Source organism: Pseudophryne corroboree, chromosome 3 (assembly GCF_028390025.1).
Source record: "Pseudophryne corroboree isolate aPseCor3 chromosome 3, aPseCor3.hap2, whole genome shotgun sequence".
In the NCBI taxonomy this organism is placed as follows: Eukaryota; Metazoa; Chordata; class Amphibia; order Anura; family Myobatrachidae; genus Pseudophryne; species Pseudophryne corroboree.
In genome coordinates this window covers 407,353,798-407,368,231 of record NC_086446.1, presented here as the reverse complement: position 1 = coordinate 407,368,231, position 14,434 = coordinate 407,353,798, and the positions used below count along the sequence as shown (strand labels likewise).

At 45.2% G+C, this 14,434-nt stretch overlaps 1 protein-coding gene across 1 annotated transcript in view; it reads right to left on the bottom strand.

Annotated features, from left to right (window-relative positions):
• Positions 1–9,238: 9,238 nt before the first annotated feature.
• ERGIC3 (ERGIC and golgi 3) overlaps positions 9,239–14,434 on the bottom strand; it is an 89,073-nt gene continuing 83,877 nt past the window's right edge. The window contains exon 13 of the mRNA XM_063960179.1: positions 9,239–12,272. Within this exon, the coding sequence (XP_063816249.1) occupies positions 12,193–12,272 (80 nt within the window). The 3' untranslated portion in view covers positions 9,239–12,192. The remainder of the gene's footprint in view (positions 12,273–14,434) is intronic.

The following is a 14,434-nucleotide window of genomic DNA, read 5'->3' as shown; positions in this document are numbered from 1 at the left end:
GGATGCTGGGGTTCCTGAAAGGACCATGGGGAATAGCGGCTCCGCAGGAGACAGGGCACAAAAGTAAAGCTTTTACAGGTCAGGGGGTGTGTACTGGCTCCTCCCCCTATGACCCTCCTCCAGACTCCAGTTAGATTTTTGTGCCCGGCCGAGAAGGGTGCAATTCTAGGTGGCTCTCATAAAGAGCTGCTTAGAGAGTTTAGCTTAGGTTTTTTATTTTACAGTGATTCCTGCTGGCAACAGGATCACTGCAACGAGGGACAGAGGGGAGAAGAAGTGAACTCACCTGCGTGCAGGATGGATTGGCTTCTTGGCTACTGGACATGAAGCTCCAGAGGGACGATCACAGGTACAGCCTGGATGGTCACCGGAGCCACGCCGCCGGCCCCCTCACAGATGCTGAAGCAAGAAGAGGTCCAGAATCGGCGGCTGAAGACTCCTGCAGTCTTCTTAAGGTAGCGCACAGCACTGCAGCTGTGCGCCATTTTCCTCTCAGCACACTTCACACGGCAGTCACTGAGGGTGCAGGGCGCTGGGGGGGGGGGCGCCCTGGGAGGCAAATGAAAACCTTTAAAAAGGCTAAAAATACCTCACATATAGCCCCAGAGGCTATATGGAGATATTTACCCCTGCCTAAATGTACTAAATAGCGGGAGACGAGCCCGCCGAAAAAGGGGCGGGGCCTATCTCCTCAGCACACGGCGCCATTTTCTGTCACAGCTCCGCTGGTCAGGAAGGCTCCCAGGTCTCTCCCCTGCACTGCACTACAGAAACAGGGTATAACAGAGAGGGGGGGCAAAATAAATGGCAATATATTAATATAAAAGCAGCTATAAGGGAGCACTTAATCATAAGGCTATCCCTGTCATATATAGCGCTTTTTGGTGTGTGCTGGCAGACTCTCCCTCTGTCTCCCCAAAGGGCTAGTGGGTCCTGTCTTCGTATAGAGCATTCCCTGTGTGTCTGCTGTGTGTCGGTACGTGTGTGTCGACATGTATGAGGACGTTATTGGTGTGGAGGCGGAGCAATTGCCAAATATGAGGATGTCACCTCCTAGGGGGTCGACACCAGAATGGATGCCTTTATTTGTGGAATTACGGGATAGCGTCAACTCGCTTAAGCAGTCGTTTGCCGACATGAGGCGGCCGGACACTCAATTAGTGCCTGTCCAGGCGCCTCAAACACCGTCAGGGGCTGTAAAACGCCCCTTGCCTCAGTCGGTCGACACAGACCCAGACACAGGCACTGATTCCGGTGGTGAAGGTGACGAATCAACCGTATTTTCCAGTAGGGCCACACGTTATATGATTTTGGCAATAAAGGAGATGTTACATTTAGCTGATACTACAGGTACCACTAAACAGGGTATTATGTGGGGTGTGAAAAAACTACCAGTAGTTTTTACCGAATCAGAAGAATTAAATGACGTGTGTGATGAAGCGTGGGGTGCCCCGATAAAAAACTGCTAATTTCAAAGAAGTTATTGGCTTTATACCCTTTCCCGCCAGAGGTTAGGGAGCGCTGGGAAACACCTCCTAGGGTGGACAAAGCGCTAACACGCTTATCAAAACAAGTGGCGTTACCCTCTCCTGAGACGGCCGCACTTAAAGATCCATCAGATAGGAGGATGGAAAATATCCAAAAAGGTATATACACACATGCAGGTGTTATACTACGACCAGCTATTGCGACTGCCTGGATGTGCAGTGCTGGGGTAGTTTGGTCAGAGTCCCTGATCGAAAATATTGATACCCTGGACAGGGACAATATTTTACTGTCGTTAGAACAAATAAAGGATGCATTTCTTTATATGCGTGATGCACAGAGAGATATCTGCACACTGGCATCACGGGTAAGTGCTATGTCCATTTCGGCCAGAAGAGCTTTATGGACACGACAGTGGACAGGCGATGCGTAGAGGAGTTATTTGGGGTCGGTCTATCGGATTTGGTGGCCACGGCTACGGCCGGGAAATCCACCTTTCTACCTCAAGTCACTCCCCAACAGAAAAAGGCACCGACCTTTCAACCGCAGCCCTTTCGTTCCTTTAAAAATAAGAGAGCAAAGGGCTATTCATATCTGCCACGAGGCAGAGGACGAGGGAAGAGACAGCAACAGGCAGCTCCTTCCCAGGAACAGAAGCCCTCCCCGGCTTCTACAAAAGCCTCAGCATGACGCTGGGGCTTCGCAAGCGGACTCGGAGGCGGTAGGCGGTCGTCTCAAGAATTACAGCGCGCAGTGGGCTCACTCGCAGGTAAATCCCTGGATCCTGCAGATAATATCTCAGGGGTACAGGTTGAAATTAGAGACAGAGCCACCTCGCCGTTTCCTGAAGTCTGCTTTACCAACGTCCCCCTCAGAAAGGGAGACGGTTTTGGAAGCCATTCACAAGCTGTATTCTCAGCAGGTGATAGTCAAGGTACCTCTTCTACAACAAGGGAAGGGGTATTATTCCACTCTTTTTGTGGTACCGAAGCCGGATGGCTCGGTAAGGCCTATTCTAAATCTGAAGTCCTTGAACCTGTACATAAAGAAGTTCAAGATGGAGTCACTCAGAGCAGTGATAGCGAACCTGGAAGAAGGGGACTTTATGGTATCCTTGGACATCAAGGATGCGTATCTCCACGTTCCAATTACCCCTCACACCAGGGGTACCTCAGGTTCGTTGTACAAAACTGTCACTATCAGTTTCAGACGCTGCCGTTTGGTTTGTCCACGGCACCTCGGGTCTTTACAAAGGTAATGGCCGAGATAATATTTCTTCTTCGAAGAAAAGGCGTATTAATTATCCCATACTTGGACGATCTCCTAATAAGGGCAAGGTCCAGAGAACAGCTAGAGATGGGTTTAGCACTATCTCAAGAGGTGCTAAAGCAGCACGGATGGATTCTGAATATTCCAAAATCCCAATTAATGCCGACAACTCGTCTGCTGTTCCTGGGGATGATTCTGGACACAGTTCAGAAAAAGGTTTTTCTTCCCGAAGAAAAAGCCAAGGAGTTATCTGACCTGGTCAGGAACCTCCTAAAACCAGGAAAGGTGTCTGTACATCAATGCACAAGAGTCCTGGGAAAAAATGGTAGCTTCTTACGAAGCAATCCCTTTCGGCAGATTCCATGCAAAGGGATCTGTTGGACAAATGGTCAGGGTCGCATCTTCAGATGCACCTGCGGATAACCCTGTCGCCGAGGACAAGGGTATCCCTTCTGTGGTGGTTGCAGGAGGCTCATCTATTGGAGGGCCGCAGATTCGGCATGCAGGATTGGATCCTGGTGACCACGGATGCCAGCCTGAGAGGCTGGGGAGCAGTCACACAGGGAAGAAATTTCCAGGGAGTGTGGTCGAGCCTGAAAAAGTCTCTTCACATAAGCATTCTGGAACTAAGAGCAATCTACAATGCTCTAAGCCAGGCGGAACCTCTGCTTCAAGGAAGACCGGTGTTGATCCAGTCGGACAACATCACGGCAGTCGCCCATGTAAACAGACAGGGCGGCACAAGAAGCAGGAGGGCAATGGCAGAAGCTGCCAGGATCCTTCGCTGGGCGGAGAATCACGTGATAGCACTGTCAGCAGTATTCATCCCGGGCGTGGACAACTGGGAAGCAGACTTCCTCAGCAGACACGACCTTCACCCGGGAGAGTGGGGACTTCATCCAGAAGTTTTCCACATGCTATTAAACCGTTGGGTAAAACCAATGGTGGACATGATGGCGTCTCGCCTCAACAAGGCACTGGACAGGTATTGCGCCAGGTCAAGAGATCCGCAGGCAATAGCTGTGGACGCGCTGGTAACACATTGGGTGTACCAGTCGGTATAGGTGTTTCCTCCTCTGCCTCTCATACCAAAGGTTTTGAGGATTATACGGCAAAGAGGAGTAAGACTAGTGGCTCCGGATTGGCCAAGAAGGACTTGGTACCCGGAACTTCAAGAGATGGTCACGGACGATCCGTGGCCTCTACTTCTGAGAAGGGACCTGCTTCAGCAGGGTCCTTGTCTTTTTCAAGACTTACCGCGGCTGCGTTTGACGGCATGGCGTTTGAATGCCAGATCCTAAAAGGAAAAGGCATTCCAGAAGAAGTCATTCCTACCTTGATAAAGGCAAGGAAGGAAGTCACCGCGAAGCATTATCGCCGTATTTGGCGAAAATATGTTGCGTGGTGCGAGCAGCGGAGTGCTCCGATGGAGGAATTTCAACTGGGTCGTTTTCCTACATTTCCTGCAATCAGGATTGTCTATGGGTCTCAAATTGGGATCTATTAAGGTTCAAATTTCGGCCCTATCAATATTCTTCCAAAAAGAATTGGCCTCAGTCCCTGAGGTCCAGATTTTTATCAAAGGAGTACTGCATATACAGCCTCCTGTGGTGCCTAAGGTGGCACCGTGGGATCTAAATGTAGTTTTAGATTTCCTCAAATCCAATTGGTTTGAACCACTAAAGAATGTGGATTTGAAATATCTCACATGGAAAGTGACTATGTTACTGGCCCTGGCTTCGGCCGGGAGAGTATCTGAACTGGCGGCTTTGTTTTATAAAAGCCCTTATTTAATTTTCCATTCGACATAGGGCAGAGCTGCGGACGCGTCATCATTTTCTCCCTAAGGTGGTATCAGCGTTTCACCTGAACCAGCCTATTGTAGTGCCTGCGGCTACAGACGACTTGAAGGACTCCAAGTTGTTGGACGTTGTCAGAGCCTTAAAAATATACATTTAAAGGACGGCTGGAGTCAGAAAATCTGACTCGCTGTTTATACTGTATGCACCCAACAAGTTGGGTGCACCTGCTTCTAAGCAGTCGATTGCTCGTTGGATTTGTAACAAAACTCAACTTGTACATTCTGTGGCAGGCCTGCCACAGCCTAAATCTGTTAAGGCCCATTCCGCAAGGAAGGTGGGCTCATCTTGGGCGGCTGCCCGAGGGGTCTCGGCATTACAACTCTGCCGAGCAGCTACGTGGTCAGGGGAGAACACGTTTGTAAATTTTTACAAATTTGATACCCTGGCAAAGGAGGACCTGGAGTTCTCTCATTCGGTGCTGCAGAGTCATCCGCACTCTCCCGCCCGTTTGGGAGCTTTGGTATAATCCCCATGGTCCTTTCAGGAACCCCAGCATCCACTTAGGACGATAGAGAAAATAAGAATTTACTTACCGATAATTCTATTTCTCGGAGTCCGTAGTGGATGCTGGGCGCCCATCCCAAGTGCGGATTATCTGCAATACTTGTACATAGTTATTGTTAACTAATTCGGGTTATTGTTTAGGAAGCCATCTTTCAGAGGCTCCTCTGTTATCATACTGTTAACTGGGTTTAGATCACAAGTTGTACGGTGTGATTGGTGTGGCTGGTATGAGTCTTACCCGGGATTCAAAATCCTCCCTTATTGTGTACGCTCGTCCGGGCACAGTACCTAACTGGAGTCTGGAGGAGGGTCATAGGGGGAGGAGCCAGTACACACCACCTGACCTGTAAAAGCTTTACTTTTGTGCCCTGTCTCCTGCGGAGCCGCTATTCCCCATGGTCCTTTCAGGAACCCCAGCATCCACTACGGACTCCGAGAAATAGAATTATCGGTAAGTAAATTCTTATTTTACAGTTATATCAGTATGAACAGACAAAAATATTGTAAGGGATCTTTTCCTTAATGCATGTGGAGAACTATATTTTGTCAATAGACCATTTTCAGAAATGGAGTTACGAAAATTGATTTAATTAAATACAGCATTCCAAGGAAGGTTTCAGCATTAAAGCCCTGCTACAACTGTCAGAAGTAATAACCCAGATACACAGTAGACCTAGGGGGTAATTCAGAGTTGATCACAGCGGTAAATTTGTTAGTAGTTGGGCAAAACCATAAAGGCAAAAAAATCTGAATTTGGACCCTGGTCGGCTGAGTTACTACAGTATTTTCAAAGCCTGGTCCTCGGTAAGTTATTGCAATGTATTAGATGCTAATGTACCGCAAAAAATATTTTCCAGCCTCTCTCATGCGTGCTGAAGTGCTGTCCATCAATACCTACGCAATAAAGCTACATGGAGTTTGTTCATTTTTACTGCAGACATACATATATAATTTTTTTTTTTAAAGCAAGAGCTGTGCAAAAGTGGTCAGATTCTTTACATTCCAAGTTACAGACTGGAGCATCAGTTTCTTTTTTTCATACTATAATTTTTATACACTTTGATTTTAAGTGTGTGCACCATAGATGTTTTGATATACAAAAATGTGAGCAAAATTAAGTTATCTACACACTGTAGTGATTATTCGATCCGAGCAACAAATTACAGTGGATGGTCCCAATAACGGCACTGTACACGTTTTTTGTTTTGTATTTTTTTTTTTTTTTAAAGTTACTGGTTTTCTGTCACACCACACTGAGTTTGCATATGTCTGCTAACAAGAAGGATGATGTAATCTGGTAATAATTCGCAGGAAATCCAGACAGACTGTTGAGAATGCAATATTTTTGGAGGTTTTCGATAACCAAAGCAGAGCATGTCTGGCCTGTTTTATCGGCGTTTGGCCGAAACAGTCATGCCAACACATTACCAAAAAACATGCCAATAACCTGAATATTGGCAAACTGGCCCAATAATTGCATAGTATGTACCAAGCCTTAGCTCTGTTCCCTCATCTCCTTTACTAAAAATGTGCTGTAGCTAGGCAAGAGCCATCCCCATCTGCAGTAGATGTTTAGATGAGCAGTTAAACTTATGCTCCTGTGATCAGATTAACAATAACAGTCACGTGAGATAATAATCCACCTCTGCTCTGCTGGTTATGCTAGTAAAACACACTGCTTTCAATAAAAAAAAAAAACACATGCAGACTGATTCAATGACTGGACTGAGCATAAACTAGCGGACGCAAGTCAGTCACCTATGCTTCCATTCACAATTTTTATTGGTTGGCAGACAATGACTTCTGAATGTATGCAGTATTATTTTTGCAAAGTGTCAGCCTAGTGAATATAGAGAACATGATAAACAATCAAAAGGACAAACGAGTAATGCTGCCCCAGAACGGTGCAAGTAGAGCCACCTACTTCTTACTTAAACAAAATGGCTGAATGATTAGTATAGATATAGGCCATTATACAGAAAACAATGAAACCACATAAATAACACCGCTTAGACAAACACCTGGAGGAAGTGTTTTCAATATTACGTTGTCAACACTTACGTGGTGTTATTGTAAAGCGCCCTATACCTACACTTATTAACAAAAGTACTACCAGACTGATGATACTGGCTCATGGTGTTCACTAGTCAAGCATTGTTATAGCTCCACTGATTGCTCATCAGCTTAATATCAGTGTGGGTATATTTTGGAAGCAGCATATTCAAGCTTAAAATTGAATGCAGAATATTGTGTTAGGTGTTTTGTACTCATTATCGGTGCTTTAAATTTTAAGCTCAAATCCACTGATAAGCAGCTGCTTGCAAAGCTCACCTCTTTGTACATATACCCCACTATGTCCATAGCTTTAGCTATTGTTTTTTCTTCCTTGTGGTACAGACTTCTAATCAGTGGCTCCCAAAGTGGATACCGTGGGCATTTGCAGGGGTACCACTAGTTAGTGGTCTAAGACCAAATGAAATAATTGTCAATAATATATAACTATGAATGTGTATATATAATATTTTAAAAAGTATTTGACGTATTATACTCAGCAGTTCTGAATACAGTTGCGAGAGGTCTGTTGCAACAGAATGTAGTCTTAGTGAGCAGTCTACAATACCCAAAGTGCTGTCACACATAGTATGCGAGTACACAGATAAGAGGATATAAAAATGATACCAAAACAAGGTAGTTTGTGTAAAAAGTAGGAAGGAAGGCACACATATCGGATACTGAGTTTCTGCTATTGTCCGTTGTGTCCGGATAGAACATTGGATGGAGCCAATGAGGGGTTCAGTATGGTATGCCGGCGGTCGGGCTCCCGGCGACCAGCATACCGGCTTACCAACAGTGTGGCGAGCACAAATGAGCCCCTTGCGGGCTCGCCACGCTGCGGGCACGGTGGCTATGCGCGCCACGCTATTTTATTCTCCCTCCAGGGGGGTCATGGACCCCCACGAGGGAGAATAAGTGTCGGTATGCCGGCTGTCGGGATTCCGGCGCCGGTATACTGTGCGCCGGGATCCCGTCCGTCGGCATACTGAAGACCACCCGCCAATGAGAGCACCCTTTTATGTATACAAATATATGTGTAAAGTTGCTCCTAGTCTGCTGTTAACCCCTGATGATTCACAGAGGTGAACTACCCTGAGTTAATGAGCATACAGATGAACCCTATCATAGTTAGCTTGTGTACAAAAAGCAGCAATGAGAACATATAAAAATTCATAAATCAGTAAAGGTGACGTATTAGAAAGCATCTATAGATATATAGCAGTAAGTTACTGCAACAGGCGTTTTAAGGCCTATTTATTGTACACACAATTTCTGCATCAAAGCAATTCTTTTCTAGATACCTTGTTTTTGTATAATTTTGACATCCTCTTATTTGTGTACTCACATACTATGTGTGTGACAGCACTTTGGATATTGTAGACAGCCCACTAAGAGTACATTCTGTTGCAGCAGACCTCACGCAACTGTATGCAGTACTGCCGAGTACAATAGGTCACATTTTTTTTTAGAATATTAGATATGCACATTCATAGTTATACATTATTGACAATTGATACATTTTCTAACATTGGTTTAAGTAGGAGATCTCTGCAGCACTAAGAATGGTTCCAATATAGGGCCTAATACAGGTTAGATCGCAAAACGCGATCCAATCGCAGATTTTACAATGGCACCCAGTGGGCTCGAGCAGGTCCTGCGCGTGCAGTTAATGCTAATGTTTAGCATGAACTGCGCAAGACTCTGGCTGATTGACAGGCAGAGGTGTACGCAGGGCAGGCAACGCAGGGTAAATGGGCGTGGCGGCTGCGTGACAACATAAAAAATGGCAGCAGGACTCCTGTCACAGCCAGGCTGTGCCAGCAGGAGGCATCCACAATTTCAGCATGATGGCAGTGGGTGGGCTGCATGATGGGCAGCCCCAAGCATGCGATTCAAAGGATTGCAAATTCTGCTAAGAAGCGGAACTGGCAATCCTTACTGAATAAGGTTCATGATGCACATATGAACCACCATTGATTAATGTCTTTTGTGTGTGTTTGTGAGTCCCAATTACAATAAAAGTTAGGTTTTATGTGAAATAAGTAGTGCCCCAGCCAATAGAGTTCTCTGTCCTCCTCTCATAAAAGGTTTATTTATTACTCTTGGGAGCACCACCGGTTCTTTTCTATGTTGTCCATTCATACATACATTGAATAGTACACATTTACATGTAATCAACCTTATATACTAGTTTAATATCTTTAGTCCACTATAAGTGGGAACCAGTGCGCCTGCCCAGCAACTCCTTTTTTCTGCAGCTATTTTAAAAAGAACCAGGCGTTAGCTGAAAATAAAATCTACAATTTCATATTTACTACACACTTAGGGCCTGATATAAAGTGGAGCACACGCTCTGCGTAAGCACCCAAAAACGCACACATGCATCTTTGCAGATCTGTGGCATATTAAGAGTAGCACGGAAGGCACACCACTGGTGGCTAAATGGGTTTAAGTGGGCAACAACAGGAGGTACAGTAACATCTAACATATGTTTGTCGTAGGTGTGTAGATGGAACTGCTCCCTATTCATAAGTAAGCACATGCAAAGAACAGCCAATTGTAAAAGGATCTCTTGCACAGATGATAGGGCTGGTGAAAAGGGTGGTGTTCGGATTGCCGGCGGCCGGGCTCTCGGCGACCACCATACTGGCACCGGAATCCCGACATCTTTTCTCCCTCTTGGGGGTTCACGACCCCCCTGGAGGGAGAATAGATAGCGTGGCGCGCCACTGTGGAGAGCGCAGCGAGCTCGCATGGGGCTCATTTGCGCCCACCCAGCTGTCGGTATGCCGGTGGTTGGGATTCCGGCGCCGGTATGCTGACCGCCGGCAAACCATACTACACCCGGTGAAAATGTGTGCAGACAGTGATGTAAGCTGCTCTCACAAGCATATGTATATGGGTGGGGGTGGTATTCGGGAGACCGACGGTCACATGACCTCCTGCAGCATCCCGACACCCACTATCCCGATGGTCGGCATGCCGACCAACAGGGACTATTTCCACTCGTGGGTGTCCACGACACCCATAGAGTGGGAATAGAACCCGTGGCGACCGCAGGTCGCCACCGAGCCCGCAGCGTGGCGAGCGCAGCGATCCCGCAAGGGGCTTGCTGCACTCGCCTCTCCCTGCCGGGATCCCGGCGTCGGTATGCTGCCGGGATCCCGGCGTCGGTAAGCTGACCGGCGGTCAGGAGACCACCGGTCAGCCATACTACACCCATGGGTGGTTTAGCCATACATACCAGCGACTGGCGGAAATCTGCCGCTATTTTTTGTAGCAAGTAATGTGGCCACTTTGTGTGCAACACTGAATGCACCATAGACAATATTGCAAGATTATTTTAATTACCTAAAATAGTTGGCGTTTTTGAACAGATCTTTGCTTCTGTCAAATATCACAATCCTTTTGGAAACATCTGTTTGCTACTTCTCTTGTTAAGACTGCGTTGGTTAACTATAAGCAAAGTACTGTTAGCATATGCCCTAATACAAGACAGTGTATAAAGCATAACCATAGAACTCACCTTAAGTGCAAACAAAATGCTGTGACTGAGCATTGCAGATATGTGCACCAAAACGCAACACAGTATAAAGATTAATTACTAGTAACAATCCAAAAAGACATCTGTACTGTAACCTAGATGTCAGAGCAAATGATCAACAATAGGCTGCACAAAACCAAAAAGTTATTGTTTTTAAGTGGACACACACTTGAGGTAGCCATTTTGAACTCCTAAAAATGTAGCCCTAGAAACCAAAACCTTATGTGTATATGAAGTGCTCATGGTTCTGTCACCCACACCTAGCAGATTGGAAGTATGAAAACTGGATACCCTCCCTATGTGACAGGTCCACTTGAATAGTTTCTACTGTGTGGATCATACCAGTACATTGGCACAAATTACCTAAAAAAAAAAAAAAAAAAATTGGAAACATCCTAGCATGGTACGTGCCAATATTTTCCATGGGAAAATATAATATATATGTTATAAATACATTTCTGTGACAGACCGCATCAGTTTTACCTCACTTAGAACACTGATATCCGTCTCCGTAGCCAGGAACAAAAGCACCCTTGGCCAATTTAATGCATTGGAAGTCTTAAATAAAACATGTTAACAAATTTCCTAATAAGAGGGGATATACCAGAGCCATGCACAGGACCAGTAAACTTATTAGATATGCTTTCATTGTACCCAAATTGTTTTGTTGCTCCCTACTTCATATGCAAGTCAACATTTAAGGGTCAATCCACATAAAATAAAAAACTGAAGACCTTTGTATTTTAAAAAGGTTGTATCGGGAAAGACCACCTGTCCTTAAATGCATCACCAGCAACATGGCATCTGTAAAATGTGGGATTATCTAGACACTATACTGGTTACACAACTCGCCTTCATATGACAACTTCAGAAAAAAAATCCTTCTGTTAACAATTAATAGCTGCATAACAAATAGTAAAATCCACTTTTAAGGTCATTTTCTTGCAACTTCTTGTTGTTCAGCTCTTTAAACAGCATAAAACTGGATGACTGTAAAGATTACGTCTCACGACAGACACCTGTAGTCAGCTTCTCTGCTGGTGACTGTTGCTTTGCTGCATGGTAATGGATGGTTTCCAGTTCTATACACCACAATCTGCATTCTCCAAAGTAGCTTCTCCAAGTGGCCAGACATCACTACAGAAAAGTACATTCAACGTCCACTTGGAGCAGCACAAGGAGAAATGAAATAATAAAGATAAAATCTCACCAGTGATAAAGAATGTACCTGCTGTAACCTGCCAAATGACATTGCATGTTACACTAATAACATTTCCGTGGGAAACAGCGCAGGCTCCGGCAAATGATATTTAAAAGAGTCTTTCATTGTGCATTTCTCAGAATGACAATATAGAGTTTATGTGAGCGCACACACACTTTCTCCCTGTCATTTTAGTTGCCCCTTCCAGATATCCATAGAAGACGAGCAAAATTTGATAGTCTCTGGCCTGGAGATATAGGATATTTTTCCCTTTATGTGGTTTTGCCAAGCTCAATTTTCTTCTGAATAGCACGTGTGGAGTGGTAGATGAGAGAGTCCATGAGGCCTGCAACTATATTAGAAAAGAGTCAGATTCCAGAGACTACTTACGAGACCACTAAAAATTAATCAGAAGAGATTACAAATAATATAGATACACGAAAAAAAGCTTACAGAAGTTTTATATGTGCTGCATGCACAGTGTTTATCCAGTGCCAGTTGATACCAGTACTGACTGGAAGTCTGCTGTGCATTGAAAAACATTTTCCCCCTCACACAAAGTTCGATGCATGTGTGGTCAGATGTGGTCAATATGCCGGCTGTCGAGATCCCGGAAGTCGGAATGCCAACGCCGGAATCCCAACAGCAGTCAGAACGCAGACGCCGGAATCCCAACCGTAAGTATAGCTGATAGGCTAGGTTGCGGGAAAGGGGGAGGGGAGTTAGGCACCATATGGGGAAGGTTAGGTCTATGCCAGGCATGTCCAAACTGCGGCCCTACAGCTGTTGTGAAACTACAAATCCCAGCATGCCCTGACACAGTTTTGCTGTCAGAGAATGCTAAAGCTGTCAGGGCATGCTGGGATGTGTAGTTTCTCAACAGCTGAAGGGCCGCAATTTGGACATGCCTGGTTTAGGCACTAAGGGGGTGGGAGGGAAGGGTGGTGGGCTTTTAGCGTTAGGCTGGAGGAAGGGAGGGTTACAGGGTAAGGGGGAACAGTCTTATCTCCCCCATCGTGATTTCAAGTGTCTGGATGCCTGTGTCAGTGTTCTGACTACCGGCATTCCATACGCTAGCAAATCACATTGAACCCATATGGATGGATAATAAATAGGCACAGGGTAGATTGTACAGAGAAACTTGCTCCTATGTATTTTTACATTCATCAAGATGAATGGCTATTCATTACAATGCAATCAAGTGCCATGTTGGGCCAATCAATGGGGGGTATCCAATGTCCATGGGTAATTGTAACACCTAGGGCTATACACTTAGCCCCGATGTGATACACTCCTCACCCCAATGCCGGCACTTATCGGGGATTATGTTTTGGGTGCCACATCGCAATATCCAGCATTCTGTTTGGCTGAAATGGCATCGGGCCTAATTGGATACCCCCCAGTGTCTTATTTACCAAGTGTTTCTATTGATAGCCTGACAAAGAACTAAGGATCAATTAGGGCTGAGGTTACCAAAAAGGTTAAAACAAGGGCAGACTAGACGGGCCAAGTGGTCCTTATAAGCCGTTAAGTTCTATGCAGCCAATTCAATTGTGGTGCGTGCCCCCTGCTGGACATCTAAATAAATTGGCATCTATCGGAGCTATTCAATTGCTGCTCAGATCATACACCCATTAGCAAAGCGGCTAAACCAGTCTAAAGTTACTGTTTGGGCGTCCAGACTATGAACTTTTCATACCTTTTTTGCTCACACCTCAGTGAGAAAAAAAAATTTGTGCATCACAGCTAACGGGCGTCTGATCAGTGCAACAACTGAAGAACTCCAATACACACTGATACGTTTAGACGTCCTGCAGGGAGCACACGCTACAATTGAATCGGCTTCTGTGTTTCAGTATAAGTAGTGACAGTTTTTCAACAATAGCTAGCAATTACCATGCAATGGCTAAAAGTCAACATGACAAATGCTGTAAAGTGCTATTTAAAAGGGTTCAATGAACAATGGCAAAGTTAAGCCCAAGTATTGCAGTCGTCCAGAAGGCATTCTGTACAAATTTGTGAATTATAAGAGGCATGGTCATAGCTGGGAGGCAGCAATTTAGGTTACAATAACAGCCTTTCGGTCACTTAAGGGGGTATCCAATTACAGGTGAAGAAACATTGGGCATGAAAAACTTCTGTTTTTCTCAATGTTTCACCCTTTTCCTTTTTTTTTTCTTTTTTTTACAGGCTATCCAATTTGGTCAGCTGTAAAAAAAATAAATATATACATATACACACACACACACACACACACACACACACACACTCACTATCTCCAGAAAACACCGTTTCAGTGAAACCTGTGTGTTTTTTGGTAGAAACAGTTTCCGGGCATTTGGTTTCGCCTGCCTGAGGAAGACAAAATAATATCCACAAAAAGCTGTCATGAGCCGTGGCTTTACGGGGCGAATTTGATAACCCCCGGCGAGACAATTAGCTGCGGCTAATAGGATACCCCCTAACAGGTGCATGTTGCAATTAGGCATAAAGGGAGGACAAATAGTCTGCATC